Here is a 27,819-nt window from a genome sequence, read left to right on the forward strand (position 1 = left end):
TATATATATATACACACACACACATACATACACACTGTATATAATACAAGCAGCACTCTTAATTGCCAAATACTTCATATGCAATGTGGTGCACAATCCATATAATCATTAAATAACTCCTTTCCAAGAAAAAATGAGGGATCAGCACTCACTTGATAGTACAGGTATAAGGTGTATATTTTCGGTGTAACAACATAAATCCAGTCCACCTGATGACTGTTTCAATCACCTAATATGTAAAAAAAATCGACTGCTAATAAAAATTTACATTATCTTGAGAAGCAATGACAGTTGTGAACTCTGGGCCCAATTCAGAACCCGCTCGCTAGGATGTGTATGCACGCAGCCTGCCGATGTTTGCAATGTGTGCATGCATCGCAATGCGCAAACTAGTCCAAGCAATCGGGAAGCATTCGCTCGCTGCGCATAGCCACCTCACTAGAATGAGTGACAGGACGAGCCGTTTGTTGGTGGTGACGGGATGGTCGATGGAAACGGGGGAGTGATGGTGCGAATGCAAGCGTGCCTGAGCCTCAACGCCGTTTCAGAGGTGTGCATAATTAAGACGCAGCGTCAAAGTACACGTCACATGGTTGAAATTCGCACTGAAGCACTCGCAGTGCTTGTGGTAGGGTATGGTCAGCCACAAGTGCTGCGAACGCTACCGATGGTACTCGACGTTACCAATGGTTGCATACACTTCCTGGAGATGACGTGTATAAGTGGGCGTCTTAAGTCAGGCTGGTGGGCGTCTGCATACACAGCGCGATCGCATGCCAAGACATTCTCAGCCAAAGGAGTGGGATCACTCACAATTTTGCCTAAGAACACAGCCATGAATAAAGAATGGTACCAAAACATCCTCCAAGAGCAACTTCTCCCAGTCATCCACGAACAGTTTGGTGAAGAACAATGCCTTTTCCAGCATGATGGAGCACCTTGCCATAAGGCAAAAGTGATAACTAAATGGCTCGGGGAGCAAAACATCTAAATTTTGGTTCCATGGCCAGGAAACTCCCCAGACCTTAATCCCATTGAGAACTTGTGGTCAATCCTCAAGAGGCGGGTGGACAAACAAAAACCCACAAATTCTGACAAATTCCAAGCATTGATTAGGCAAGAATGGGCGGCCATCTGTCAATATGTGGCCCAGAAGATCATTGACAGCATGCCAGGGCGATTTGCAGAGGCATACTTGCCGACATTATTGGGGAGATTTCCGGGAGCAGCAGCAGGGGACCTGCTGCTCTCCTCTTTGGGGGGCGTGGCCAGATGCTAGATGACATTAAGCCCCACCCCCTTTACAGAAAATCCCCGCGATTTGCGGGTCCGTGAGGAGGGAGCGGGGCTAAATGATGCGATTTGCGCCATTTAGCCCCGCCCCTTCCCTACGGACCCAAAAATGCCAGGTAAAATCTCCCCTTCCTGCCCACTTCACTAGGAAGTGGGAGGGATGCGGGACATATGTTTACACACGGAGAATATACAAACTACAAACAGTATATACAAACGACCACTGAGGGTGAGACTATGCCCCACTGTTCACACCTCCAAACAGCAACTATGAGACCTCCAATTACGGTGTGGCATGATATAATCAATTGACATTACTGTGTGACATAATCAATTGGGGGCACTACTGTTTGGCATATCATCAATTGGAGACATGTGTGGTATAAAAGATCGGTAGTGTATAGTCAATAGGTCGACAGTTAAAAGGTCAACATGGACAAAGGTCAACAGGTTCAATTCTGTCAACACAAATTTTTTTGTTATTTTAGCCCTAATCCTCACCCAGGTAACTAGGTATTTGAAAGCCCCATAGCAAAAGTTTGTACGGGCTCCTATGTACCACCCAATGGTGAAAAATGTATATACCACATGTAACGTTGACAAGGAAGATGGACCCCCCTAAGCTATGGGCAGCTGCACCACTTGCACCTATGGTAGTTACACCCATATCTTTACCCAAACCTGCCCGCTTAACCATCCGGTGTCATCCTATTGACTGTCTATCTAGACCACAGGTTCTCAAACTCGGTCCTCAGGACCCCCACACAGTGCATGTTTTGCAGGTCTCCTGACAGAATCACAATTGAAATAATTAGCTTCACCTGAGGATCTTTTAAAATGTGTCAGTGAGTAATGAGTACACCTGTGCAGTAGCTGGGTGACCTGCAAAACGTGAACTGTGTGAGGTCCTGAGAACAGAGTTTGAGAACCACTGATCTAGACACTGTAGATCTTCCATCCAGACACAATTGGGGACACTGCTGTGTGGCATATAATGAATTGGGGACACTGCTGTGTGGCATATAATGAATTGGGGACACTACTGTGTGTCATATTATGCACCTTATCACAGTGAACAAAATTTAAATCTAAAATTATTCAAAATGTTTCTTTCAAGATATTTTTAGTAGTTTTAGTGTTTTTAGACTAGGATGTAAGATGCAAAGAACCTTACCTAACTGCGGGGAGCCTAATGGTGATAAAATATTTGTGGCCCTCTGTCCAAAGTCATTTTCTTAATACGTCAGTCCAAGAAGAAAAAAGGTTTGGGCTCTCTTGTGCTAAACATTGTCCCGGCACACACAGACTGTCAGCGGATCCCGGCAATACCCCAGTGACCCATTCCCACGCTGCATAGCCCTCAAATAGGGACTGTCCCAGAGGAGAAAGAGTGTCAGGAGCGCTGAAGAGAGAGAGGAGGAACGAAAGAGAAAAAAGCCCAGGCAGTGCGGGGGACAACAGTTTGTGTATATATTGATTTTTTGTTTATATTTTTATACACTGTAAATCCTTGAATTTATTAGTGATTTAAGTTCAACTTTAAATGACCCCACTGGGATGTGTAATACATTTTATTTACATTTTTAAAACTGAATTTAAGTGAGCGAATGCTAGACTAGAAAAGATATGTACCGTTCAGTTAAGTTAATGTAGCTAATGACGTCAGGGTCCTCTCCGCGAAGGGCATCTAGACACGGTAGAGATTATTTTCCCAAAGGGATTATTCTGGATTCTGGTAGTGTCTGAAATAAATCCCCATCACGGAGAGGACCCTGACGTCATCAGCCAGTGTCCCCTACCATAACATTTAGAAAATTGTCTGACGCCAATTATGTCTCCACTCTAGCGGCCATAGCAGGAGTGCCGAATCCATCGCTTATAATCAGTGCTGGCTTCATAACAATGGCCGCCTCCATGAGCCTATGTGTGATGGTTTTGGGGACACATTCAGATTAAAAGATCCAAGGAAAAATCTCTTCTCGCAAAATAGGAGCGCGCCGTTATGACCTCATTCGTTTATTTTCCATATGATTGGCTGAGAGGTTACCATGTAAAAAAGTGACGCTCTACATTCTACCGCCCGTGGTTGCCCAGGGTACACGCATGCGCAGTGCGGTGCTGCGGAGACTACACTATGAAGGTAAGGAGGCCGGAGATTTGGGGGTACCCTCTGCACACTGTGATAGCAGCCGCCCCTAACTGTCACCATGGTTACTGCCTGTCTTAGATTACAAGGGGGAGCTCCATAATACTGAAGGAAGCACTAAGACAGTGGATGTAAACTAACTCCATATTACTAGCACATGTTGTTCTAGACTGGGGTAACAGTGATGATATTTGTTTTATGGAATATAGGATTAATCTATCTTCATTTATAAACTTCATTTATATATTTTCCTTGTATTAGATCACATATTATGGGTACATATACTTTTGACTTTCGAACAATACGTATTGCACCCCTGTGTGTATGTATGTATGCATAATATATATATATATCTTGATAAAAGTCTAAGCGACTGAAACGTTGAACTAATTTACCCAAGTGTGATGTCATCCTTTATTTTTAAGACCCATGAGTGCCGCTGCTTTACTGTATGTATATATATATTAAGCAAAGCCTACAGATACATCATGGTCTCACAGACATACCTGACCAACTTTACGGTGGGAATTAGTAGTTCTATTCGATTGTTCAGCGGTCGTTATGTCAACAATCTCTATTATGTGAATACTCCTGTATGTGTAGAGTAAATTTTCTGTGTTTACAGCTATTTATATAAAAAACAAGGTCATGTTAATGGCTGCTGTTTCATATTTTAATAATTTTTGTATCGAAGAGACTTTAGCAATCAGCAATGACCGCACATATACATGATTGCCGGTTTGCATTGTTGGCACATTTGTTTGTGATGTCCTGGTGACTGAATGTAATGGTTGTTGTGTTTCTCAGCGGGTGTTTTCTTTGACGGAAAAGGCATTGCTTGGACATCCCATCCAGTTTGTCTGGCAAAAGACATTAGGAAATTACATTGTTGTCACAGGGTAAGCAAGTCATTATCATACTGTGTTTCCGACATTTCACTCATCCTAATTGTTTTATGATGAAGTTATACCAAAAGAGGCGCGTACTGCAGGGCTTGACAAATTTTTCTAAAATCTAGGAGCCAGGATGAAATTGTAGGAGCCAGACCACCATCCCCCCAAAAAAATTACAGGAGTGAGTAAGGAGCACAGCTCTGTGTTAAATACACACTATACTAGTCCACAAAATGGCCACAGTTGGAGGCCCCCTCACTGCTCTGCACAGCTCCCCTGCTCCACCCCCCATCCTCCAGTAATAATGGACCACATTTCACATAAAACAATGATGCAAGAAAGTACAAAACCCCCCTCCCCTCGTCGTCACACCGGAATCGGTGTGAATTACCGCCGGTCCCCTGGCCGGCGTTTGGAATCCCGTCACCAGGAGGCTGGCAGAGGAGGAAATCCCGATCGTCTAAGGTAAGTATACACTAACCTAATTCTAACCCCCTAACCCTCCTTTAGGGTGCCTAACCCTAACCTTCCCCCCCAGTGCCTAACCCTAAACCCCCCTTCCCCGCCGCCTAAACCTAAGTCCCCTGAGGGGGTGCCTAACCCTAAGTCTCCCTCCCACTAGACTGACCCAAACCTCCCGGCAGGGTGTATAACCCTAAGTCCTGCCCGGGAACCCTAAACCTAACCCTCCCCCACCACGGCTGTCTGCAGCCGCGCCCGGCATCACTTCGACCGGGATGCCGGGTGCCGGTCTCCCGGAGTCGGTAAAATGACCGGCGTCTACATCTATACGCCGGTCATTTAACCCTCACCGGGATATGACAGTCGGGAAGCCGGCTGTCGGTATAACGTCAGCCGGCTTCCCGATTGCATACCGTCACACCACTATCCCTCTGAAGCTTCTCCGCAATTCCTGGCCACGCATAGACCCTACTAACGGAGAGCTCTATGCAGCCGGAGACAGTAGACAGCCGGGACGTACAGGAGGATCAGCGTAGACTGGGACAGATAGCAGTGATCAGAGCAGGCCAGGATGGAGAGGAGTCGTCAGCGCAGGCTGGGACGGATACAGGCACAGCAGTCACTGCAAGCGACACTCAGCACATGCACACAGCAATACTATAGGCATGAAACTCTGCCAGAGCTGATGAGGATCTGCTTCCTCCCTCACTGCAAAATCTGGTAGCCAGGCAGCAATACCTGGTAGCCATGGCGACCTGACCCCCAGGACTTGTCGAGCCCTGGCGTACTGGGACCTTTGGTAACAATGGAGAATAACTGCGTAGGATTACGTTTACACTGGTGTTATCATTAAAATAATAATACTTAAAACATAATTCCAATGTAAAAATCCATATAGTATGAAGGAGGTTTGGGTAAGTGCATCTCCCGTACAATGCTCTCCTATAGAGGGGAATGTAACTATTTAACTGTGTCGACATGTGTCCAACGCACTGTGAATGAACAAGAGGTGCTGCAGCCCATTGCAAGTTATTATTATTATTATTCTTTATTCATATGGCGCCACAAGGGTTCTGCAGTGTCTTACAAAGTACATAAGCAAATGATCCCACAAGAAAACCTGGGTCAAACCTTATTAAGGTGCGACCCTGCGGTGCAATGTAACGATACATTACGTCGCCATACAACGGCGCAATGTAACGTTACATGCTGCATATAACAACAATGCATCGGCCATGGAGTCGTCCCATCTGACGTGCAGTACAGCAGATAGGACGATTGACAGAACTGCGGATCAGGCATACACACTTTGCAATGTGTGCAATATATTGTTTCAATCCGCGTTGGGACGATTTATCGGACGATAGATTGTATAGTGTGTACCCAGCCTAAGTCTGATGTATATTCAGTATTATCATTATTGTTACTGTCCCTTCTTGGTGGAACAGTCTTTGTTAATGCTCTAGCTATTATCTCATCCTCAGTTGCCTGGCGTTCATGACTGGTGTAGTTTGGGCAGTCATGTGACCGGCAGCCGCAAGGCCGCCGGTCACATTTCCGATGGCAGAATGCCGGCTAGGGATTATTGATAGGCGTCGAAATACCAACGCCTATCATAATCCTGACGCCAGAATCCAGAACGACGCGGGACCAATCGAGGTAAGTATGGCTTGCGTGCCCTCATAGCCGCGGGGGGCAGAGGCTTAGGCTGAGGGCACCCCCCGGGAGGGTTAGGGTGTAGGGAGGGGGGGGGGGGTTAGGTTTAGGTACCCCAGGGGGGAGGTTAGGGTTAGGCACCCCTAAAGGAGGGTTGGGGGGGGGAGGGGAGGGTTAGATAGTTTACTCACCTCCATCGGGATCTCCGCTGTTCGGCTTGCTGGCGTCGGGATTTCGACCGCCAGGCTCTCGTCCAGCGGTCATTCATACCGATCCCATAGTTTGGGTAGCCTGAGTCAGGCTTATTAAGTGAAGAAAGCAAAAAATATCTAACTAGTGAGATCTGACTGCTGTGTGAGCCTCTTCTGAAGATCCAGGGCAACTGTACTCAACATTGTGTATTTGTTTCTTTACGTCTTCTAAAATGAAAGGTTAATATTACTTATTAACACTCAAATGTTTCATCTCTTAACAAAGGAGCTTTAAACATTAGTGTTTATTTTTCAGGATGAATATTGCAGTGAATATTCTGCATTCATCCCCCACTTCATCCTGTCACCGCTGGTGCATCTGAACACTGCAATTTTCTCCTTGAAAATAAATGCATATGAGTAAATCACCCATAGGACACCACCCTAATATATCACCATCTTTTCTCATCTGCAGCTTTATCCCTTATTGCAGCTTCATCAATAATGATAAATACTAATATAATTATTGGTGTATTCTTTATTTAGTACCAGTTATTTATACAGCGTACACATATTCTGCAGCGCATTACAGAGACGGTATTTGGCTATTCACATCAGTCCCTGCCCCAGTGGAGCTTACAATCTATCTTCCCTACACATACATATATACACACTAGTGTTAATTTTTTTTGGCAGCCAATCAACCTACCAGTATATTTTTGGGTGTGGGATAAAACCCACGCAAGCACGGGGAGAATATACAAACTCCATACAGTTAGGGATGTAGTGGAAATTGAACCCAAGACCTCAGTACTGTGAGGCAGTAATGCTAACCACTACACCATCCGTGCTACCACAGATTCTTTACCCTCATATTTCTCCAGAGCGGACCACACAGTGAAAATCTATGATCGTCATGGCCAGAAGAAAAATGAAATCAATTTACCAGGGTGAGTGCAGCTGAATTAAATGTTCCTTGTATTTGATGTACGTATAGAATGTTCAGTTGGTTATGTGTTACTTTGTTATGGGGGTAATATTGTTATGCCCTATCGTTTCCTCTCTATTTAGCACATGTTTGTCTATGGATTGGGACAAAGATGGCAATGCTCTGGCTGTCGTTGCTGAAAAGTCAAGTTCCATCTACATGTGGGACCCTAATACGCATAAAACCAGCCAGTTAGACAGCGGCATGAGGTACGAACCACCTCCTTACCGAAATACCTTGCTATAGTATTTGACATGGATAACACATTTACTATCACCGCACATCTGATGACAGCAACATACCCTTTAAATATCCAATAACGCGTAGGGTAAATCATCTCTGACTGTGAAGCTAACACTGACACTAATATTTCCTCTTTATTTTAATCTGCAAATTAAAGACTAAGAAAATACACACATAAAAAACTATAAAATTCAATTGTGTAAAACTGTATAAAAGCAGATTTAGGCAGAACATGCAGTTTGAGTTACAGTATATTCATTATACATATATAATATTGCTTGCCTCAAAGTTAGACATTAGGTAACTGATGCTGAGTTGAAGGTACGCCAGTTGATTGAGCATATGTTGCATGTGCCGGGCCGTAAATAGGGGCATGTGAGTGGTGTCGCCGCATTAGGTGCAGCGCCCTGGGGGAAGCACCGTCGCTATCCCATGGCACCTGCATGTGGCTCCCAGGGTGCCTGAAATGGCGCCCTCTAACCAGTAGCACTGCTGCAGAGCCACCTGGAGCGTTCATATGGACCCTGCAGCCTGTGGCGCTGTCTGTGCAGTGTGGCTGTGCCCCCTAGACATGTTGCCATGATGTCACCTGTTTAGGGGGCGGGAGCGGCGCAGGGTGATATAGAGCTCTGTTCCGGCCCTGTGCATGTATTTGCACTACGCATGCCCCGGATCTGTGTGTACATGTAGTTGCAGAGTTGTACCCATTTTATTTGCCATTACCACTACGATTGAAGAGGCATGATTGGTCTCATGTAGGCAAGGTTCAGTGAGGGCGTACTGGCACAGCTATGAGCTATACAGAGTTGGATGTAAGAGTTAATGCTAGTGCTAGTGCAAGGGTGCACTGACGATGATGATGGCGACTAAATGAAAGGACAGGGGGGTGCTGCAGCACACTATACGTACAAAACTACATACGGGGTATATACGCCTTTATTCCCGCGCCTGCATAACGTGAGCACATACGGCCAAGTTTTGTCTGTCTGATCATCAGGCCCTGGATGGTTAGAACCTATTTCTCATTAAAGAAGGAAGCTTGAGCTAAAGTATGAATGAAGCATATGTTGTTAATTGAATCATTGTATACCTGCAACATATATGTATATTTCAAAGAAAGTGTATTTTTATGTTTCCGTTAAATGTTCCATCAATAATTAGAACTTTTCTATGCTAGAGATCAAATGTCTTTCCTGCTGTGGTCCAAGGCTGGCTCCTTACTAGCTGTGGGGACCTCCAAGGGGAACTTACTGATTTACAATCTCCAGACCTCCCGGAAGGTGCCTGTCCTTGGTAAGCTGCTGCACATAGTACTACTTATAACAATGATGTGTGTGTTGTATACACTCCACTTCAATGTAATAAATAATTCATTTAAAAATGACTAAATTGATTATATATTAATCCGTAAAGTTTAAAATGATAGGTAAATTCCTAGTTAATAAGCAAAAATAATACATTGCTGTTGATTCAGAATGTCTTTTAACATCCCACCATATCCGATAAGATGCTGTGTTCAGGGCTCCCCAGAACAATACTCATTAGTAGCTATAAATCACAACTAGTACAGAGGAACTCTAATCAGAACTGTCCACCCACCACCCTACAATAATTCTCTGGAAGGAATTCAGTTCAGCGCAATGGCTGCAAATTGACTCAACGGAACGGCCAGTAACATCGCTAATCTTCCCTTAGAGGTGCGCAGGGAAATCGGCAATGTTTGGCTACCATAACATATGGCGATGTGACGCAGCAGCGGAACATTACATTGAATTGAATCCCCCCTTAATCTGCTAGTATTATATACTAGGTCAAAACATATTAAGTACAATGGGGGTTTATATTGACAATTTTCTCACCACATTCTAAAGAAGGGTCCTAATAAAATTAGCAATTATTGTTGGTATCTGGAATTTTATTGGGTATGCAGTCACAATGTAGACAGTGAGGGGTAAGTTTACTAAGATGGGAGTTCTATTTAAGATGTCATGTTGCCTATAGCAACAATCAGATTCTACTTCTTATTTATCTAGCACCTTCTAGTAGATAATACATGGAATCTGGTTGCTATGGGCAACATCACTTCTTAAATAGAACTCCCATCTTAGTAAATTTAGCCCTAAATGTCAGGGTTAGGCTGTGGTTAAGGTAGGGTTAGGACTTAAATACAGGAGAAAACGTTATGTCAGCGTGCCGACTGTCGACTTCCACAGTGTCAGCATCATGACCATGTTGTCATTCTGTATGTCGACATACATTATCCTGCTTTCCCTGATGTAACTTGCTTATGTATGCTGCACACTCATATTCATTTCTTACTAAGAATCTAGTCGGTAGATGATCACTGTTGGTCTGTTTGTATGATATGTGGCTCGCACTAATAGGCCCACATGTGACCTGATCAGGCCTGTTCAATTTAAGCACTAAGTGAAAAATTAGAAGTGGAATCTGTCTCTCGACTCTAGGCCAAGCGTCAGGATTGGCCCTATGTTGTTGCGTTAAATTTAAAGAGAAATAGGTGCAGATACAATGAAGCGCGGTAGCCATTGGAACCTATACTGTCGGCTACACCTGTTAACTCCCAGGTGGATCATCCTGCTCGCAGCCTTTGGAGGTGTGAGCAGTATCTGCCTACCGTAACTGAAATGCGCCAATGGCGGCTTGCGTGTAATTGAATCTGACCCATATTGTTAACTGAAGTCCTCATATAGTAACTACCAAACTTTGGCATGTCTCATTGCAGGTAAACACACCAGACGGATCACTTGTGGGTGCTGGAGCTCTCAAAATTTGCTGGCTCTAGGGGGAGAAGATAAAATGATTACTATCAGCAATCAGGAAGGGGACACAATCAGACAAGTATGTCCTGTATCTATCACAGCATTTTGGTATCCTTTCTTTTTCTTTTTTTGCAAGTAAATTTTATTAATTTTAAATTGACAGAAACATAGAAAATTCATGTCAAAAAGTGTCCAATACAAATGAAAATAAACAAAATATAACAATAATCATGTAAACACATAAAGAAATATAATATCAGTTTAGACAAGGCGTATGAGCAACATGAGAATTAGACATAAAACACAACAGAAAATAGAAACAAACAAAGAACAACAAAGAAAAGAAAAAGGAGAAACAAGAAAAAAAAAGGGAGAGGGAAGGGAAATAGAGGGAAGAGGATGACAATGGGCTCGGGAAATCCAAAGTCTAGATCAAACCACTTAGAGGGGGATAGGATCTATAACGGACATGTGAGGTATTTGTATCGACCAGACACACAAAATTCCAACCAATTACACCAAATTGCTGAATAGGTCCTCAACTTGTCAGGAGAAGACATAATAATGTCATCCATTGTCCTATACAATTCTGTCCTCTGAAACCAGTCAACAAGGGTTGGAGGGGAGGTGAATTTCCACCGCACGGGAATCACAGCCGTAGCCACACTGTTAAGATATTTCAAGAATGATTTTTTTTTTTATACAGATAAGGGTCTATGTCTATGGTATCCTTTCTATAGAAGTGATGTAATTGTACTGTATAAGTTAGACATGCTTGTTACCTTTCTGTAATGTGTAATACTATTGATATGTATTCTCAGTTATGAGCTGCTAAGAGGACAAGACTTTAGAGCCCGTAACACACAAAATACTGCAGAATATCCATAGAAAATAAGCCCTAAATGTAAATGTGAGTAACTGCTTTCTTGCTGCGCAGACCTCCGTGAGAATGGACCCGAGCGATATCCAGTTCTCCGTGATGAAGACAGACGAGCGATCATCCCCAGGAGAGAGCACGGTAAGATTTCTGCCCTCATAGCTTTAATCTATTTGATTGCCTTTTACATTTTGATTAAACAATGGCCCTCATTCAGAGCCGTACGCTCTGAGCAGAGCGCACGCTCTGAATGTGGGCCGTCCTCCATAACTATGGAGCGTCCTCCTGGACGCTCGTATAGCTGTGGGTCACCACCCACAGCCTATACGAGCGTGCAGTTTGATGGCCGCGATGGTCGTGACCATCGCGACTATCGAAACTGCGAGCCGGAGCCTGCGGTTGAGGTTTTCAACCGCAAGGTCCGGAGTGATTTTGGCTCTATCAGAGCCAAAATCACTCCCACTGACATCACTAGTGATGTCAGTGGGCCGGCTTCTGACGGGAGGCGTTCCCTTGGGAACGCCCCCGTCAGGGAGGCACGCCTCCGGCACGCCCACCAAAGGGGGCGTGCTGTCAATCAACATCGACAGCACGCCCCCTTTGATCAGACACAACGAGCGAAGGACTTTCCTTCGCTCGTCGCGTCTGGCGCATGCGCACGACGGAGCTCCCTCCGTCGTGCGCATGCTCAGTGCAGACCAGCGGACAGCCGCTCGCGAGTGGGTCTGAATCAGGCCCAATGTTTGTAGCCAATCATACATGAGCTCAGTGCGGCAAGAGTTACAAGAAAAGTTGTGCATACAAATCATGTAACTGATAGCCATTCCCAGGTCCTAGGAAAAGCATCATACCTGCTTCTCTGTAACTGCTGATCTCTGCTTTGGCTGGAGATTGCTGGCAGAGCTTTATAAATTGAAGCAGACGTCGGTGCCGTAAATGACGCAGTACTATTGGCTGTGAGTGTTGCCCCAGTTCAGTGCTACAATCTGTGGCACTGATTGGCCCCTTCCCTTTTCCGGTATTTTGCTGCCAATCTATCTAGAGCAGGAAAGGTTGTCCAACCCCTTCAGTAGATGGTCCCAGACCTCTGTGGTTCTATGTATTGTGTATCTGTTTCTGTGGTATGGATACTGTGTATATATAAATCAATCTCACACCATTGTATTGCTCATATTGCAGGTGAGCGTCGTCGTGGGTAAGAAAACCTTGTTCCTGTTCAATCTCAATGACCCAGACAACCCAATAGAACTGGCCTTTCAGCAGCGCTATGGCTCCATTGTGTCCCATAGATGGTAAGAGACTCGGTGCTCCCTGGTTATGTGCAGTGGAAGCTTCACTATATGATTGTCTCATTCCGATGCTGGAGTTCCAGATTAGTCTGTTCAGATCTACTTGTCTGTGTGCAACCTCTGAGTGCAGTTGTAGTGCAGTACTGAAACAAGTGGGCTGAATTTTTAAGTAGGGTTTATTTTATATTTCTAGAGATGATTCGTAAAACATATTGGCTGAGAGCATAATTTACAGAGAACTAAATGTCCCTGCTTAGTTACGCCCCATCGGCACCCACTTACATTCTTTAGCCTCAAATGGAGGGGTTTGGTACAGGATACATGTCAGTAGGTAACCATCCGTCCCCCCCTCTCTAAACCTAACCCTCCCCCCCCCCCCCCCCCCAGTGCTTAAACCTAACCTCCCCCCCACACAGCCTAAACCTAACCGTCCATCTAGTGCCGAACCCTAACCCCACTACTTACCAACGGGATGCCAGCACTGGGATTCTGACTGGTGTCGGGATTCCGGCGCCTGCATTCAGAGCGCCGGAATCCCGACACCCGGGATTATAACTGCATCCCAAATGGAGATGTGACTGAGTTGCCTATGACACTGCATGGCTATAGTTGCATACACTCCGGTCTGGAGCATGTGCAGTGTGAAAACACGCAGCGTCTTACCGCAACACCTGACCTGTGTTCAACTCTGCATCAGACCCCTTAGTGTTTGGGAAGCAGCCGTTGCTTATAGCTGATTGCTGTGAGTAGTGCACTGTGATTGGCTGTGCTGTCTGGTGATGGATCTCTGATTAGTTGAGAAAAATGTATTGGAAATAACGCTGTGGGTCAGTACCATTAATGCTACTGATTAACTTCTCATCAATAGTTGTTGTAAGGATTTTGTAAAATTGGGGAGCACAGAAGGCAAAATCAGGATGTGGGAAGAGGGGGACATTACAGCATGAGTGGGGGGATAGGAGGGGGACAGTGCTTATAGTGGTCCTAGGGAAGTGGTGGGAGGTCGTCGTCCCCCACCCCTCCCCTCGGAACAGCATGCACTGTTGGTGCGTGCCACAAAAAAGGGGGCGTGGTCTCCAAAAAGGGGCAAGGTCTCACAATAGTATGCCCAATTCAAATTACACCACACAGTAGCACAGTCGTATTCACATTACACCGCACATAGTGCCCCTGATTCACATTACACCACAAAGTAGTGTCCCTTATTCATGTTATGACATACAGTAGTGCCCCATTTACACAATGCCCACATTAGTGCCCCTTATACACAACACCTACAATAGTAGTGCCCCTAACACACATGCCAACAGTAGTAGTGCCCCTTACACATAATGCCCACTGTAGTAGTACCCCTTATGCAGTGCCCCCAGTAGTGGAGCCCCTTATACAGTGCCCCCAGTAGTGGAGCCCCTTATGCAGTTCCCGCATTAGTAGTGTCCCCATTAGTAGTGCCCCCAGTGCTAATGCCCCATTAGTAGTGCCCCTTACAAAAAATAATAGAATTAAAAATACAAACACAGTACTTACCTTAAGCCTCGCTCCTGCGTCCGCTGCCGTCTGGTCCGACTGTTCCTCGGAACTAAGGGAGAGACGTCGTGACGTCTCTCCCATAGTGCCCGTGGGGGGAGCCGGAGCTTAGGAGTGAGCTCCGGCTTCCGCTGCGTGGAAGAAGCTGGATGCCCACTGGTAAAATCTCAGCATGCGCCCAGCAAATGGAGCTGACTGGCCGGGTAAGGTGGGCCGGAGGAGGCGGAATTGGTTCCGCCTCCAAATGGAACTGACGGAAAGCAGTTCCACCCCGTTCCAGCCCACTTTAACCCCTAGAGGGGGGCACACATAGTCACAAGAATAGCATCGCTAATATGCATTTGCAAATCAGTTTTAATATAGTTCAAGGGATGGGAGTGGGTAGCTGGCTAATTGCCTATAAGGGTAATGGTTGGTTATTGCATTATGTAGTGTCAAAAGCTGCCGCACAGAAATGTTACCGTCACGTGTTCCGTCTATAGCACCCCTCCCCAGACGCCGCATCCTTCGGCCGCAGGGTCAGACAGTGTCCCCGGTCAACAGGCATTATAGACTCCGAACTGGGACGGTGCCTGCGGTTGCTGGGAGACCAAGATGCCGTGCAGCCGTATGTATGGCTGGGATCGCTGGATGACATGCACTGCCTCAGCTGCTGGCTATCAGTTAATCTTTGCTCTTGCATGTTATTGTGCAGTATCTTTTAAAAGCTTGCCGGACCGGCACCATCTTGCCGGTTATACAGTAGTTTACTCCTAGCGTGTAAATCCTGGTACCCGTCTGTTCTGTCAGAATTCCTCCCTGCCGGTATTCCGTCAGTTCCTGCAGATTTCTGCCCATTAAAGCTGTGACTCCTGCTGAATTACTGCCTGCTCTCGTCTTTGCTGCTATTACCACACGGAGCAGCGACTCCGCACCTGTCATCTTCACCGTGAGCAGTGACTTCAGACACCAGAATCACTCGCAGCGTAGCTGCTTTACCATCTCAACCGCGGCCTCTGATTGCGGCCCCGCTGCACCTGCGGCATTACCTCCCTTAGACGACTTCCATCTAAGGCCTGACTCCATCTGTCGGTCGCATCTCGGCCCTCAAGGCGCACCTCTGCCAGCAAGGTCGCATCTCTGCCATCGAGGGTGCACCTCTGCCCTTAAGGCCGCACATCTGCCAGTAAGGTAGCACCTCAGTTAGCAAGGCCGCAACCTTTTGTGCAATACGACCATTGTCGTGACCTGAATCTGCCTAAACTACCATCAGCTGCTTAACACACCTGCGATCACCAGAATTGCTGTGTAATCCTTTTCTGTCCCAAGTTTAAGTCCAGGCGGCAACCTAAGTACCGTTGAGCATACCAAGCTCTAATGAGATAACCTTCGGGCTGTTACTGGCAGAAGACATCGCCAGCGTGACTTTAGAGGTCTTACACAGCGACGGCGTGTGGTGATCGTAACATGTAGATTGTATCGTGCTCCAGCACCATCTGTGCAGCATTCACTTTATTAAGGAAAGAGAAGGAAGGAACACCCAGCATTTCCTGGCTGAAGTACTTTATTTAGAGCTTTTCCAATATTGAGCAATAGCTGCTTTTGTTGCTAGAAATACATGTCTCAAAAGATGCCTGTTATGTTTGTTGCTAGAAGTACATGTCTCAAAAGATGCCTGTTATGTTTGTTGCTAGAAGTACATGTCTCAAAAGATGTCTGTTATGTTTGTTGCTAGAAATACATGTCTCAAAATATGTCTGTTATGTTTGTTGCTAGAAGTACATGTCTCAAAAGATGCCTGTTATGTTTGTTGCTAGAAGTACATGTCTCAAAAGATGTCTGTTATGTTTGTTGCTAGAAGTACATGTCTCAAAAGATGCCTGTAATGTTTGTTGCTAGAAATACATGTCTCAAAATATGTCTGTTATGTTTGTTGCTAGAAGTACATGTCTCAAAAGATGTCTGTTATGTTTGTTGCTAGAAGTACATGTCTCAAAAGATGTCTGTTATGTTTGTTGCTAGAAGTACATGTCTCAAAAGATGCCTGTTATGTTTGTTGCTAGAAGTACATGTCTCAAAAGATGTCTGTTATGTTTGTTGCTAGAAGTACATGTCTCAAAAGATGCCTGTAATGTTTGTTGCTAGAAATACATGTCTCAAAATATGTCTGTTATGTTTGTTGCTAGAAGTACTTGTCTCAAAAGATGCCTGTAATGTTTGTTGCTAGAAGTACATGTCTCAAAAGATGTCTGTTATGTTTGTTGCTAGAAGTACATGTCTCAAAAGATGCCTGTTATGTTTGTTGCTAGAAGTACATGTCTCAAAAGATGCCTGTTATGTTTGTTGCTAGAAGTACATGTCTCAAAAGATGCCTGTTATGTTTGTTGCTAGAAGTACATGTCTCAAAAGATGTCTGTTATGTTTGTTGCTAGAAGTACTTGTCTCAAAAGATGCCTGTAATGTTTGTTGCTAGAAGTACATGTCTCAAAAGATGTCTGTTATGTTTGTTGCTAGAAGTACATGTCTCAAAAGATGCCTGTTATGTTTGTTGCTAGAAGTACATGTCTCAAAAGATGCCTGTAATGTTTGTTGCTAGAAGTACATGTCTCAAAAGATGCCTGTTATGTTTGTTGCTAGAAGTACATGTCTCAAAAGATGTCTGTTATGTTTGTTGCTAGAAGTACATGTCTCAAAAGATGCCTGTTATGTTTGTTGCTAGAAGTACATGTCTCAAAAGATGCCTGTTATGTTTGTTGCTAGAAGTACATGTCTCAAAAGATGCCTGTAATGTTTGTTGCTAGAAGTACATGTCTCAAAAGATGTTTGTTGCTAGAAGTACATGTCTCAAAAGATGTCTGTTATGTTTGTTGCTAGAAGTACATGTCTCAAAAGATGTCTGTTATGTTTTAAGAAGTCTGAGGGGTATAAGTGCAACAAAGATAGATCATGGAGTGGTGATTGTGGTACCAAGAACATTGATAGCTTGGCTGAAATCTCTATATATAGGTTTCGGATAGCTGGGCAGTCCCGGTAGATATGAATTAGGGGTAGATTTACTAAAGCTTCTAAAAATGAAAAGTGGTGCTCTGCAGTTTGCGAATGTGTTATTTATATTAGGTGTTCTATATATTTGTGATGGATATGTTTCACGATTTAGATGTGTGATAATTATTGTGTTTTTTTTATTTTAGTTATTGTTATATTGTATTGTTTAATTGGAAAAACATTGTCAATAAAAAATACTTAATTTAAAAAAAAAAAATGAAAAGTGGTGGTTTTACCCATAGCAGCCAATCAGATCCTTGCACCCTAGAAAATGATACAGAATCTGATTGGATGCTTTATGCAACAGCGCCAGTTTTCATTTTTAGAAGCGTTAGTAAATCTACCCCATAGGTCTCCCAGCACTAATGAAATCTGAACCAACAGAGTTTCCATTGTGACGGCCACATCTGGTGTAGTTTGGTTGGAGCGTGTTAGAGCCGGTTTATCAATGTAATCAGCACCTCAGTAGTGTGGGACAAGCATTTGGACCTATGGTGGAGTTACTGGAGATATATTTCCATTGTTGCTCTGAGATGGATATAGGTAGTTTCCAGTGACGTTCGGTGAGGTCAATGGCTACTGAGGCACACGTGTATAAAAACACAGGGCCTACCACCGGGCCTGTCACATATATTCTTTTTCCTCTCGACCTTGCACCTCATCGAACGTTCCCTGATTTTACTGACCTTCAGTCTCGTTTTTCTTTACCTCATAAAGCTACTGGGGGCATCGCAGGCTTTGAGAGTATGGATTGTATGTTTACAATTCGCAGTCATAAGTTACTTATTATTAGGTGGTATGTTATTTGGTGCATGCAGGCGGTTTGTATGTATATTAAGTATTCAGATACACACTAGATCATGACTTAAACTATTTAGGAGATGTGATAATCTACTTAACTGGGCACACTGAAATACCCACATACTATGCTGATCTTTTCATAAAATATTTATACTTGATGTGATTGGAAAGTTCAAAATTGCATGTATGTGATTCCTGTCTGTATAGAATTGCATATATGTGATTCCTGTCTGTATAGAATTGCATGTATGTGATTCCTGTCTGTATAGAATTGCATGTATGTGATTCCTGTCTGTATAGAATTGCATGTATGTGATTCCTGTCTGTATAGAATTGCATGTATGTGATTCCTGTCTGTATAGAATTGCATGTATGTGATTCCTGTCTGTATAGAATTGCATGTATGTGATTCCTGTCTGTATAGAATTGCATGTATGTGATTCCTGTCTGTATAGAATTGCATGTATGTGATTCCTGTCTGTATAGAATTGCATATATGTGATTCCTGTCTGTATAGAATTGCATATATGAAAGCAAACAATTTCATGATTTAACGCATGATATCATATGTACCCAACTTTATTTGATTACTCGGAAGTTTCTATACTTGAATTGATGAGGTAAAATAGTGCCACATATATAATGTTTCTTTATAATGTGGTAAATTATTTTGACTATGGTACTTTAATGAAGGATGTTACATCCATAATGTCATTTAATTCTGTCTCAGTTACATGTTTGATGACTATTCTAATCAATTGCTGTTATTAACAACTACGCTGATAATTCATTCATTATAATTTTTAGTTGTTATATACTAAGATATGTATTGTGCAATCGCTGGACTTTAGCTGGTAATTGTTTCAATAGTTTTGTGGTCAAGTGCTCATTAATGATAAAACACATATATTGATAATATTTCGTCTGGCTTTTTTTTATCCCATTTTCTTACAAAAAATATATATATATTTTTTTGTATTTGCTCACCTTTTTAATAGCACCATAATAAATGCTATGTTTTAAATTAGGCTATATTAGCCAATTCTCTATTCCCATAAGTGTGCCCCCAAAAAGAGTCCTTTTGTTTTTTTTCTCCTTTCCAATATGAGCACCAGAGATTGCAAGACCTGAGGCGCCCACTTTTAAAGTCCGTGGACAGTGGTAATCCACCGGTATACTCAAACACTCCATCATCGGCGCATAATCGTGCTTACCTTCTACATCTACGACGCCCTGTGGTTGACGCAGTGTGCCTTTCTGCACTTTTTCTAAACATGGGCTTTGCGTTGGTGCCTCTGTGTTTGAGAATGCAGTCGTGTTCATTGACTCGCCTGTGTAACTCTCCCATGAGACAGCCTTTTTTTTTTTTGCAATCAATTTGACCCAACTCCTTGTCACCTCCCTGGAACACCAATGAATTTCCACCACCAACTGAAATAATAGAGATTCCGTACACAACAGCGGCCTCTGTGTACATTTAGTGGTATGCGCAATAGGGGTTTCCAGAAATTTTTTTTTACGCATGAGCTGTAGCAACTAATCGCTCAACTGCACAAACATAGACACTGTGTCCTCCTCTAAATCAGGCCCTGAGTGACCTCACAAATAAAACCCCACACATTCTGACAAACTCCAAGCATTGATTAGGCAAGAATGGGCGGCCATCAGTCAGTATGTGGCCCAGAAGTTGATTGACAGCATGCCAGGGCGAATTGCAGAGGTCTTAAAAATGAAGGGTCAACACATAAAGGCTGATTTGCAATGTAAGATACTAACATGTTCAGCCTACTGATGTTATAAGACTCTACCTGCATGCATTTCACCATTGATATTTCTAAGTGCATGCCCAAGCGCTCTAAGATCGATTTATCTTGTGGTGGGGGCAGCTATAGGTATAGAAGGTAAACACCCTCAATTCACATATGGATTTATAAATCATTACTGGTAATACCTTAGCGCTCAACCTGTATGTAATATATTATTATAAATGAATAAAAAAGTCTGTGTATCTCATTGAACGTCTATTTATTAAATCCTTAGTTTCATCATGAATAATAATTTGTTCACTAAGAAACGGCCAGCTTGCAATATGTTAGTATAGGACGTCAACATGTAACAAAACAGTGCGTTTAAATCAAGTATGACAGAGGAAGGGGGTGGATGTGTGGGAATGTGTAGAATAGACAAATACAATGTGTAGAATAGACAAATCACCATTGATGCCTTCCTATTTACTGTATCATTCTATCTCTCAATCTCTATATATTTGTCAGTCTTTATTGCTCCATCTGGGGACTATTCAGCAATAGTGACGATGTTGCCCAGATTATTATCAGGCAACATCGTCACAATTTTTTAGCAATTATAAATATTTATGGCTGCTATTCAGCATTAATTTGAGCAGGGACAGCGGTTGCGGTAACACGCTGTCCCTGCAATGTTACAAAAGGCATTGTTATCGGTTTACGAAAACAATCCCTTCTGTTACTGCTCCTGCATATGCTCAGTCATGCGCTTGGCAACAGTCTCCATCCCTGCTTTGAGATGACCGCAGACTGGTAAGAGCATCTCCAGCCTGTCCAAAATGATTGACATGTGTATACAGGCTTTATATTAGTATGTATACATGTATATTGTTTTAAATTTAACATTTATATATAAATGTTAAATATAATGGCACTTACATATAATTGTATACAGACTAATATAAAGTCTGTAGACACATGTCAATCAATTTCGGCAGGTTTAACAGGCTCTAGCGTGACTTACCTGTCCGCGGTCACTGCAAACCAGGGACGGAGACTGGGCGGTGTTACAGGATGCTGCAGGGACTTATGGGAGAATTTCCCTCTCTTCCTGCAGTTTTCGGGGAATTTAATGTAATTTCTTCATAGAACGCCATTCTGATATGGCGATATATATACTCAGGATTTATCGAGTAATTCAACACTTTTTGCTTTGCTGAATACTAAAAAGCGTTAAAGCACTGTAGAGATCAATGGCTGATCCCTACAGTGCGGTACTCTGCGAGATGGGAATTAATGGAGAAGGTAATTGCGTTATCTTCTCCATTATCCCATTGCTGAATAGGGGATTTACATAAAAATTGCGGAAATAATGATTTCCGCATTTTTTTATGCAAACAAATCATTGCTGAATAGACCCCTCTGTATCTATAAAACTAACATTATTTGTATATAACAGCTTACAATAAACATACCTTACACTGTGAGATGTCATATGAGCATATACAGCTAATTACTGACAGTTCTATATCATTCATTGAATTGTATATCAACACTGAGTGACATCACAATGGCTTATTACGATATAACCCACACATGATCAGCTCACTGATGTAATATAACTATACCTGCATACATTTCACCACTGATATCTACATAATAGTCTATCTCTATCTGTAAATATCTATTTATCTTTATCTCTCTCTGTATTTATGAATCTAACATTATTGCATATAACATTTAGGATACAATAAGCTTACTTTATTTACACTGTGAGATGTCATCTGCATATACAGCAGATAACTGACTGTTCTATATCAAGCATTTGGTTGTATACCAACACCTAGTGACATTATAACAGCTGATAACTATAGTATTCCTAGGATCAGCCTACTGAGGTGGTAACTCAACCTCCATGTATTTTTCATTCGATATTTACTTATCTGTGTATCTCTATTCATCTAACATTATTTGCATATAACATTCAAGTTACACGTCATGTTACATGTCATATCAGCATAATCAGATGATATCTGTCTGTTTTATATCAAGCATTTAGTAGTATTCTAAATCTGAGTGACATCACAAAGGCTGTTTATGATGATAACTAGTTACATGATCAGCCTGGTGAAGTGATAAATCCCAAATTGTGTAACCACTGCTATCTATCTATCTATCTATCTATCTATCTATCTATCTATCTAATACAGCTGATCCAGGGGCGTATCTCTAATGGGTGCAGGGTGTGAGCCCCTGGGGCACACCCTGCACCCATTATAGTCTTTATACTTACCAGTCCGTCGTCTCCAGAGTGCTGCTCAGCAAATGGCGGCGGCCATTTTCCCAGTGACTCACACATGTGCAGTACAGCTGCCCTCGGGAAAACGGAGCGGGCAACATTTTCCCGGAGACCCGTGCATGCGCAGTAGATTCTGGCACTTAGCCAGAATCTACTGCGGCCACCACGGCAACACCGGAGAGAGGAGGGGGCCCACATTGAGTCTGCACATGGGGCATGCAGTCGGGAAGCCAGCGGCTTCCCGACTGCTTAATCCCGGCGAGGGTTCATTGACAGGTGTCTAAATCTAGATGCCTGTCATTTTGCCGGCGCCCGGCATCCCGATCGAAGTAATGCCGAGCGTGGACAGCCGCGGGGGTGGGATGGTTAGGTTTAGGGCTCCCAGGGAGGACAGGGTTAGGCACCAACCCCCCTGGGAGGTTAGGGTTAGGCTAGGGGGAGGGAGGGTTAGGCTAGGGTGAGGGAGGGTTAGGGTTAGGCAACCCCCCGGGGGACTTAGGTTTAGGCGGCGGGAAGGGGGGGTTAGGTTTAGGCACTTAGAAGGGGGATTAGGGTTAGGCACTGGGGGTGCAAGTTAGTGTTAGGCACCCCTAACGGAGGGTTAGGGGGTAGAATTAGGTTAGTGAATACTTACCTAGGGACGATCGGGATTTTCATCCTTGTCGGGCTGCCGTTGTCGGGATTTCAACCGTCGGCCAGGGGTCCGGCAGTAAATCATACCGATTCTGTACACGGGACCCTTCCTCTCTTAAAACGTCCCTGAGCTGATTACTGACACCTCTATATCATGCATTGAGTTGTATATAAAGCTGAGTGACAGTACAAAGGCTGTTTAGGATGTAAGCCACTCGCATGATCAGCCCACTGATGTTATATAAGGAAACCTGCATGCATTTCACCACTGATAGCTACCTAATTATCTATCTCTATATCTCTATCTGTATACTATATATCTGCAAACATTATTTCTGTGTAACATTTCATTTACAATAAGCTTACCTTACACTGTGAGATGTCATATCAGCATATTCAGCTGATAACTGACACTACTATATCACACATTTAGTTGTATTCTAAATATCACAAAGGCTGTTTTTGTTATACGTCACATGATCAGCCTAGTGAGGTGATCTATCCCAGTCTGCCTGTATGTCACCACTGCTAGTTAGCTATCCCATCAGCATATACAGCTGGTTACTGACAATTCTATGTCAAGCATTGAGTTCTATACCAACACTGAGTGACATCACAAAGGCTGATTACAATGTAACTAGTCATATTATCAGCTTACGGAAGATCTGTAATTCAAACTGCTTGCATTTTTTTTCCGATATCAACCTACAGATGTGTCCATTTACATCTATCCTCCAATCGCTACAAGTCGCGTTACGCATAACGTTTGAGTGCCACCTGACTCGGTAACGCTGAGCATCTTTTTGTGCAACTTTTTCCCTTCAAATGTGTCTGAATTACACTGTGAATAGGACACACAAGCAGCTTCTGCTGATTAAAATGATATGTAGCATGCCTATGTTCTGTGTGCGGCTGCGGGTGTATCTGTATACAAAATGCTACGGCTGTGACAGTGTAATGTAACATATCACATACAGATACACCAGCAGTTATGCCTACTGAGGTGATACTGTATAACTCAACCTGCATGCCTTTCACATCCGATATCTGCCTACAGATGTGTCCACATACATATTATCTCTGTGCGCTACAAGTCGCGTTAAACATAACTCGTGAGTACTGTGAGACTCGGTAGCATTAAGCGTATTTTCATGCAACATAATTGCATCTTTTTCACAAAGCGATGTGAATGCCCATATTCTGTGTGCGTCTGCGGGTGTGTATCTGTATGCAAAATGCTACGTTACAGTCTCACAGTCTGTAATAAGAAGCATTTGAAGGTAAAAAGTCACACGAAAAGACGCCACTGCATGGCGCGACTAGAAGGACTGTTTGCCGTGCATGGAAGTAGGATGTATGTGGACACATCTGTATCTGTTTATCTCTCAATCCAGGGGGATCCATAAGAAAATGACAGGGGGTAACCACAATAGGAATGGGGGGGAATAGCAGAAAAGGGGCATGGTCACAGGTTATGCCGTACCCACGAGCCACGCATCAGGTTTTCGTCACGCTGGGGGCATGGGGTAAATACAAGAAACAAGGCTAAGACAAGTTGTGTCCTACCACTCGCTGCATTGACAATTTGTAGCTGCCAGTTGCTGCTTGTCTAATTCTTGGAAAGTTTCCGACCTGTCTGGAAAAGATATAGGGAATAAATCCCTGTATTTATTAAGTGTCAAATTATTTATATCCCTCCTCCTGAATCTGCAACTGCCAGCTAACATAACATATTACAATGCAGGGATCTCTCTTATTGTCCTTTTCCTGAATATCTCTCACTGCCCCTTCATATGTCTCTCACTGCCCATATCTAGTTTACTGCCATATCCATAGCTGTCTCATTGCCCCCTCCCTCCATATCAGTCTGACTGCCCCCACCATTGTCGTCTCATTGCCCTTACATACAGTAGCTTTCTCATCATGCCCTCCCTGCATATCCCCCTGGGCTCCCCTGCACAGCTGTTTCATTGCTCCCTCACTTCATATCACACTGACCCCCTCACTGCACACACTGACCCTCTCTCTGCCCTCTCAGTGTACAGTGACCTCCCTCCCAGCCCACTTATTGCCCCCCACAGCACACTGAGCCCTTTACAGCACACACAGTGATCCCCTCACTGCCCACCGTACAGCACTCACTGACCTCCTACTGCCACCTTCCCACAGCTCACAGATTGATCCCCACCCCACAGCACACACTGACCTTACACAGAGAGCCACATATTCTACCTTCACTCCCCACCTCAAAGTACATACTGTACTGCCCCCTTCACAGCACATACTTCCCCTTTTACTACCCATTTTGCAGCACACCCTCCCTTCCCTCCAGCTCTAGCAAGTGTGCAGGTAATGCACACAGTGGTATTGCAGAGGTTAAAGCAATTGTGGTATTAGAGTGTGGAAGCCTGGAGCATACTGGGGTTGCTGGGCATTGTAGTGTACCTGGTGCAGAATGCACGGTCAGGCTGCACACTTACTGTAAAGGCAGTGGGGTGCTAGTGCACTTAAGCGGCGGTGATATAGAGAAGATTAGCAGCTCTAATGGCTACAGCAGAGCCCGGAAGCCCGTGGTGCGTCCATATACATAGGTCGATGGAGGTAATGGCATGTATGCAGCATTGATGCGCAGTAGTGCATGTTGCAGGATAGACCTGCTGTGTAGCCGAGGCGGGTCCTAGTGCCCGTTGACTATATCAAACCTGACTGAGACAGAGCATAGTGCTGCTGCTGATCTAGTTTCAATAGGAACTACCGTATCCACCAATGTGTGGAGGCATGTGATACAGTCTGTGGCATGGCGGTGGTAGGGTCACATGTTGGCCTTTCTGAGTCGAATTTGGAGACATCTTTGTGCATGTGGGGTGGTCTGAGTGGCGTTCACAGAAGTCTGGCTTTCAGTACGGTCTGAATAGCATTGGGGTCATTTGAGGAGGTCTGAGTGGCATGTGAGGATATGTCTGAAATATTTGAGGAGATCTGAATGGCATGTTGGGAACATGTGGAGAGGTCTGTGTGAAGTTCGAGGAGGTTTGTGGCAAGTCATTGATGAGAGGGACTTTTTTAGGTCTGTGTGGCATGTGTTGATATGTGTAACAGCATGTGGTTGTGGCGTGGGTAGCATGTGAGGTATTTCAGTGGCATGTGGGGAGGTTTGAGTTGCATGTGAGGTGGTCTAAGTGGCACATGGAGAGGTGTAGGGGGCATGTGTGCAATATTTGGGAAGATCTAAAGAGCATTTTGGGAGTTCTGAGGAGCATTCTGGGAGGTCTGAGTGGCATGTGATAAGGGATGTAGGGTGGTCTGTGTGGCATTTCCAGAGGTCTGAGTGGCACGTCCAGAGGTGTGTGGAGCACACCTCTGGACGTGATCATTACTGACCCAGAAGAATAGATGAACTCACCTGTGCATGATTTAAAAAATCCACAAAACTTTACCTGTTTATGGTACTTGATGACTGGATTAAGCATGTGTGATCATTCGGGAATGTCTGAATGGCATGAGAGAAGAGCTAAGTGGCAGTCGGGGAGATCTGTGGCAACTAGGTGGCTTAATGGAAGGGCTAAGTCTAAAGTTGGGAGGTGTTGAAGCATTTGGGGACATCTGAGTGTCATGTGGAGGCACTCTGGCCCTGATTCAGAACCGGACGCTCTGAAAGAGCGCTCGCTCTGAATCAGGGCGTTGTTTTTTTTTGGTGTGGCCTCCTGGCCGCTTGCATAGCTGTGGGTGACCACAGCTATTGCGAGCGGCCAGGATGATGGTTAAGACCATCGCGACCATCGGGCTTGCGACGAGACCCTTGTGGTAGGGTCTCGTGGCTGCAAGCTCCATAGAGCTTCTGGCTCTAATAGAGCCGGAAGCTCTCCCACTGACATCACTGGTGATGTCAGTGGGGCCGCCCACAAACGGCAGGCGCTCGCATGGGAACGCTTCCGTTTGTGAAACCACCCTGCGCCACGCCTACAAAATGAAGCGAGCTATCGATCAACATCCACAGCCGCCCCTTTTGTAGTAAGCCACGGAGCGAGTGCTTTTTGCGCTCGCTCCAGGCCACGCGCAGTGTGCGCACTCGTCCACCATCAACCCGCTTGCGAGCAGGTCTGAATCAGGCTCTCTGTGTGGCTTGGGCTAGGTTTGGGAAATTTGTAAGTACTTTTGGGGTTTGATGGCTTGTGGGAGCATTTTGTGAAACGTGAGTGTGTAAGTGCATGTGATTTCATTTTGCTTCAAGTGAGGTCTCAGTGGAATGTGGAATTTTGGAGCAAATCTGGGGCGTTTGGAAAAAGTGAGGAGGGGATAATAGGTCAAGTCATTTTAGTGTTTTTTTTCATACCTGATATTGAGGGTAATTTGTGGCCCTTTTGAAGGTTGAGGGGCGCACATGCGGCCCTTGCCATATGTCAGGTTGCCCATCACTGCTTTAGGGTTAGGGGTTTATTTAACTTGAAGCACATCTACAGGTTCCTCAAAGAAACTGCTGCTTCTGTGAGGTCGCCAAGCCCCTCTCACCCCTAGATTTGATTTTTTTAATGGTCTCCATTTCCAATATTCTATTATTGGTTAATATTTGACTGTACCTTAAATATAAGGATGCATGCTAGTATGTAGTCCTTATTGAAATGTCCCTGCAGTATAGAGTAGCAAGAATGCAAAACTCTGCAACCTATCCCTCTATACCTTGTGCCACTAGGTTTTCCTTATTATAATTGTATTATGTAAGAGACACTAAGGAGTTTTTAGATGTGGAGATGTTACCCATAGCAACCAATCAGATGCTATCTATTATCTTCTAGATGGTGCTAGTTAAATGTTAAGTAGAATCTGATTGGTTGCTATGGGCAACATCTCCACTTCTAAAAACTCTCACTTTAGTAAATATACCCCTAAGAGCATAAAGAGTGTGGACATCATTTGCAAACTTAGGGCCTGATTCAGAGCCGTTCGCTATTTGCGGTCGTTCGTTCAAAAACAA

General features: G+C 44.1%; 1 protein-coding gene across 1 annotated transcript in view; it reads left to right on the plus strand.

Annotated features, from left to right (window-relative positions):
* Positions 1-3,346: 3,346 nt before the first annotated feature.
* WDR19 (WD repeat domain 19) overlaps positions 3,347-27,819 on the plus strand; it is a 120,404-nt gene continuing 95,931 nt past the window's right edge. Inside the window, exons 1-8 of the mRNA XM_088482982.1 lie at positions 3,347-3,433; positions 4,247-4,338; positions 7,526-7,591; positions 7,713-7,838; positions 9,050-9,165; positions 10,616-10,731; positions 11,590-11,670; positions 12,709-12,821. Coding sequence (XP_088339108.1) covers positions 3,428-3,433; positions 4,247-4,338; positions 7,526-7,591; positions 7,713-7,838; positions 9,050-9,165; positions 10,616-10,731; positions 11,590-11,670; positions 12,709-12,821 — 716 coding nt within the window. The 5' untranslated portion in view covers positions 3,347-3,427. The remainder of the gene's footprint in view (positions 3,434-4,246; positions 4,339-7,525; positions 7,592-7,712; positions 7,839-9,049; positions 9,166-10,615; positions 10,732-11,589; positions 11,671-12,708; positions 12,822-27,819) is intronic.

This window comes from Taudactylus pleione, unplaced genomic scaffold (genome assembly GCF_031769625.1).
Source record: "Taudactylus pleione unplaced genomic scaffold, aTauple2 ptg000302l, whole genome shotgun sequence".
In the NCBI taxonomy this organism is placed as follows: Eukaryota; Metazoa; Chordata; class Amphibia; order Anura; family Myobatrachidae; genus Taudactylus; species Taudactylus pleione.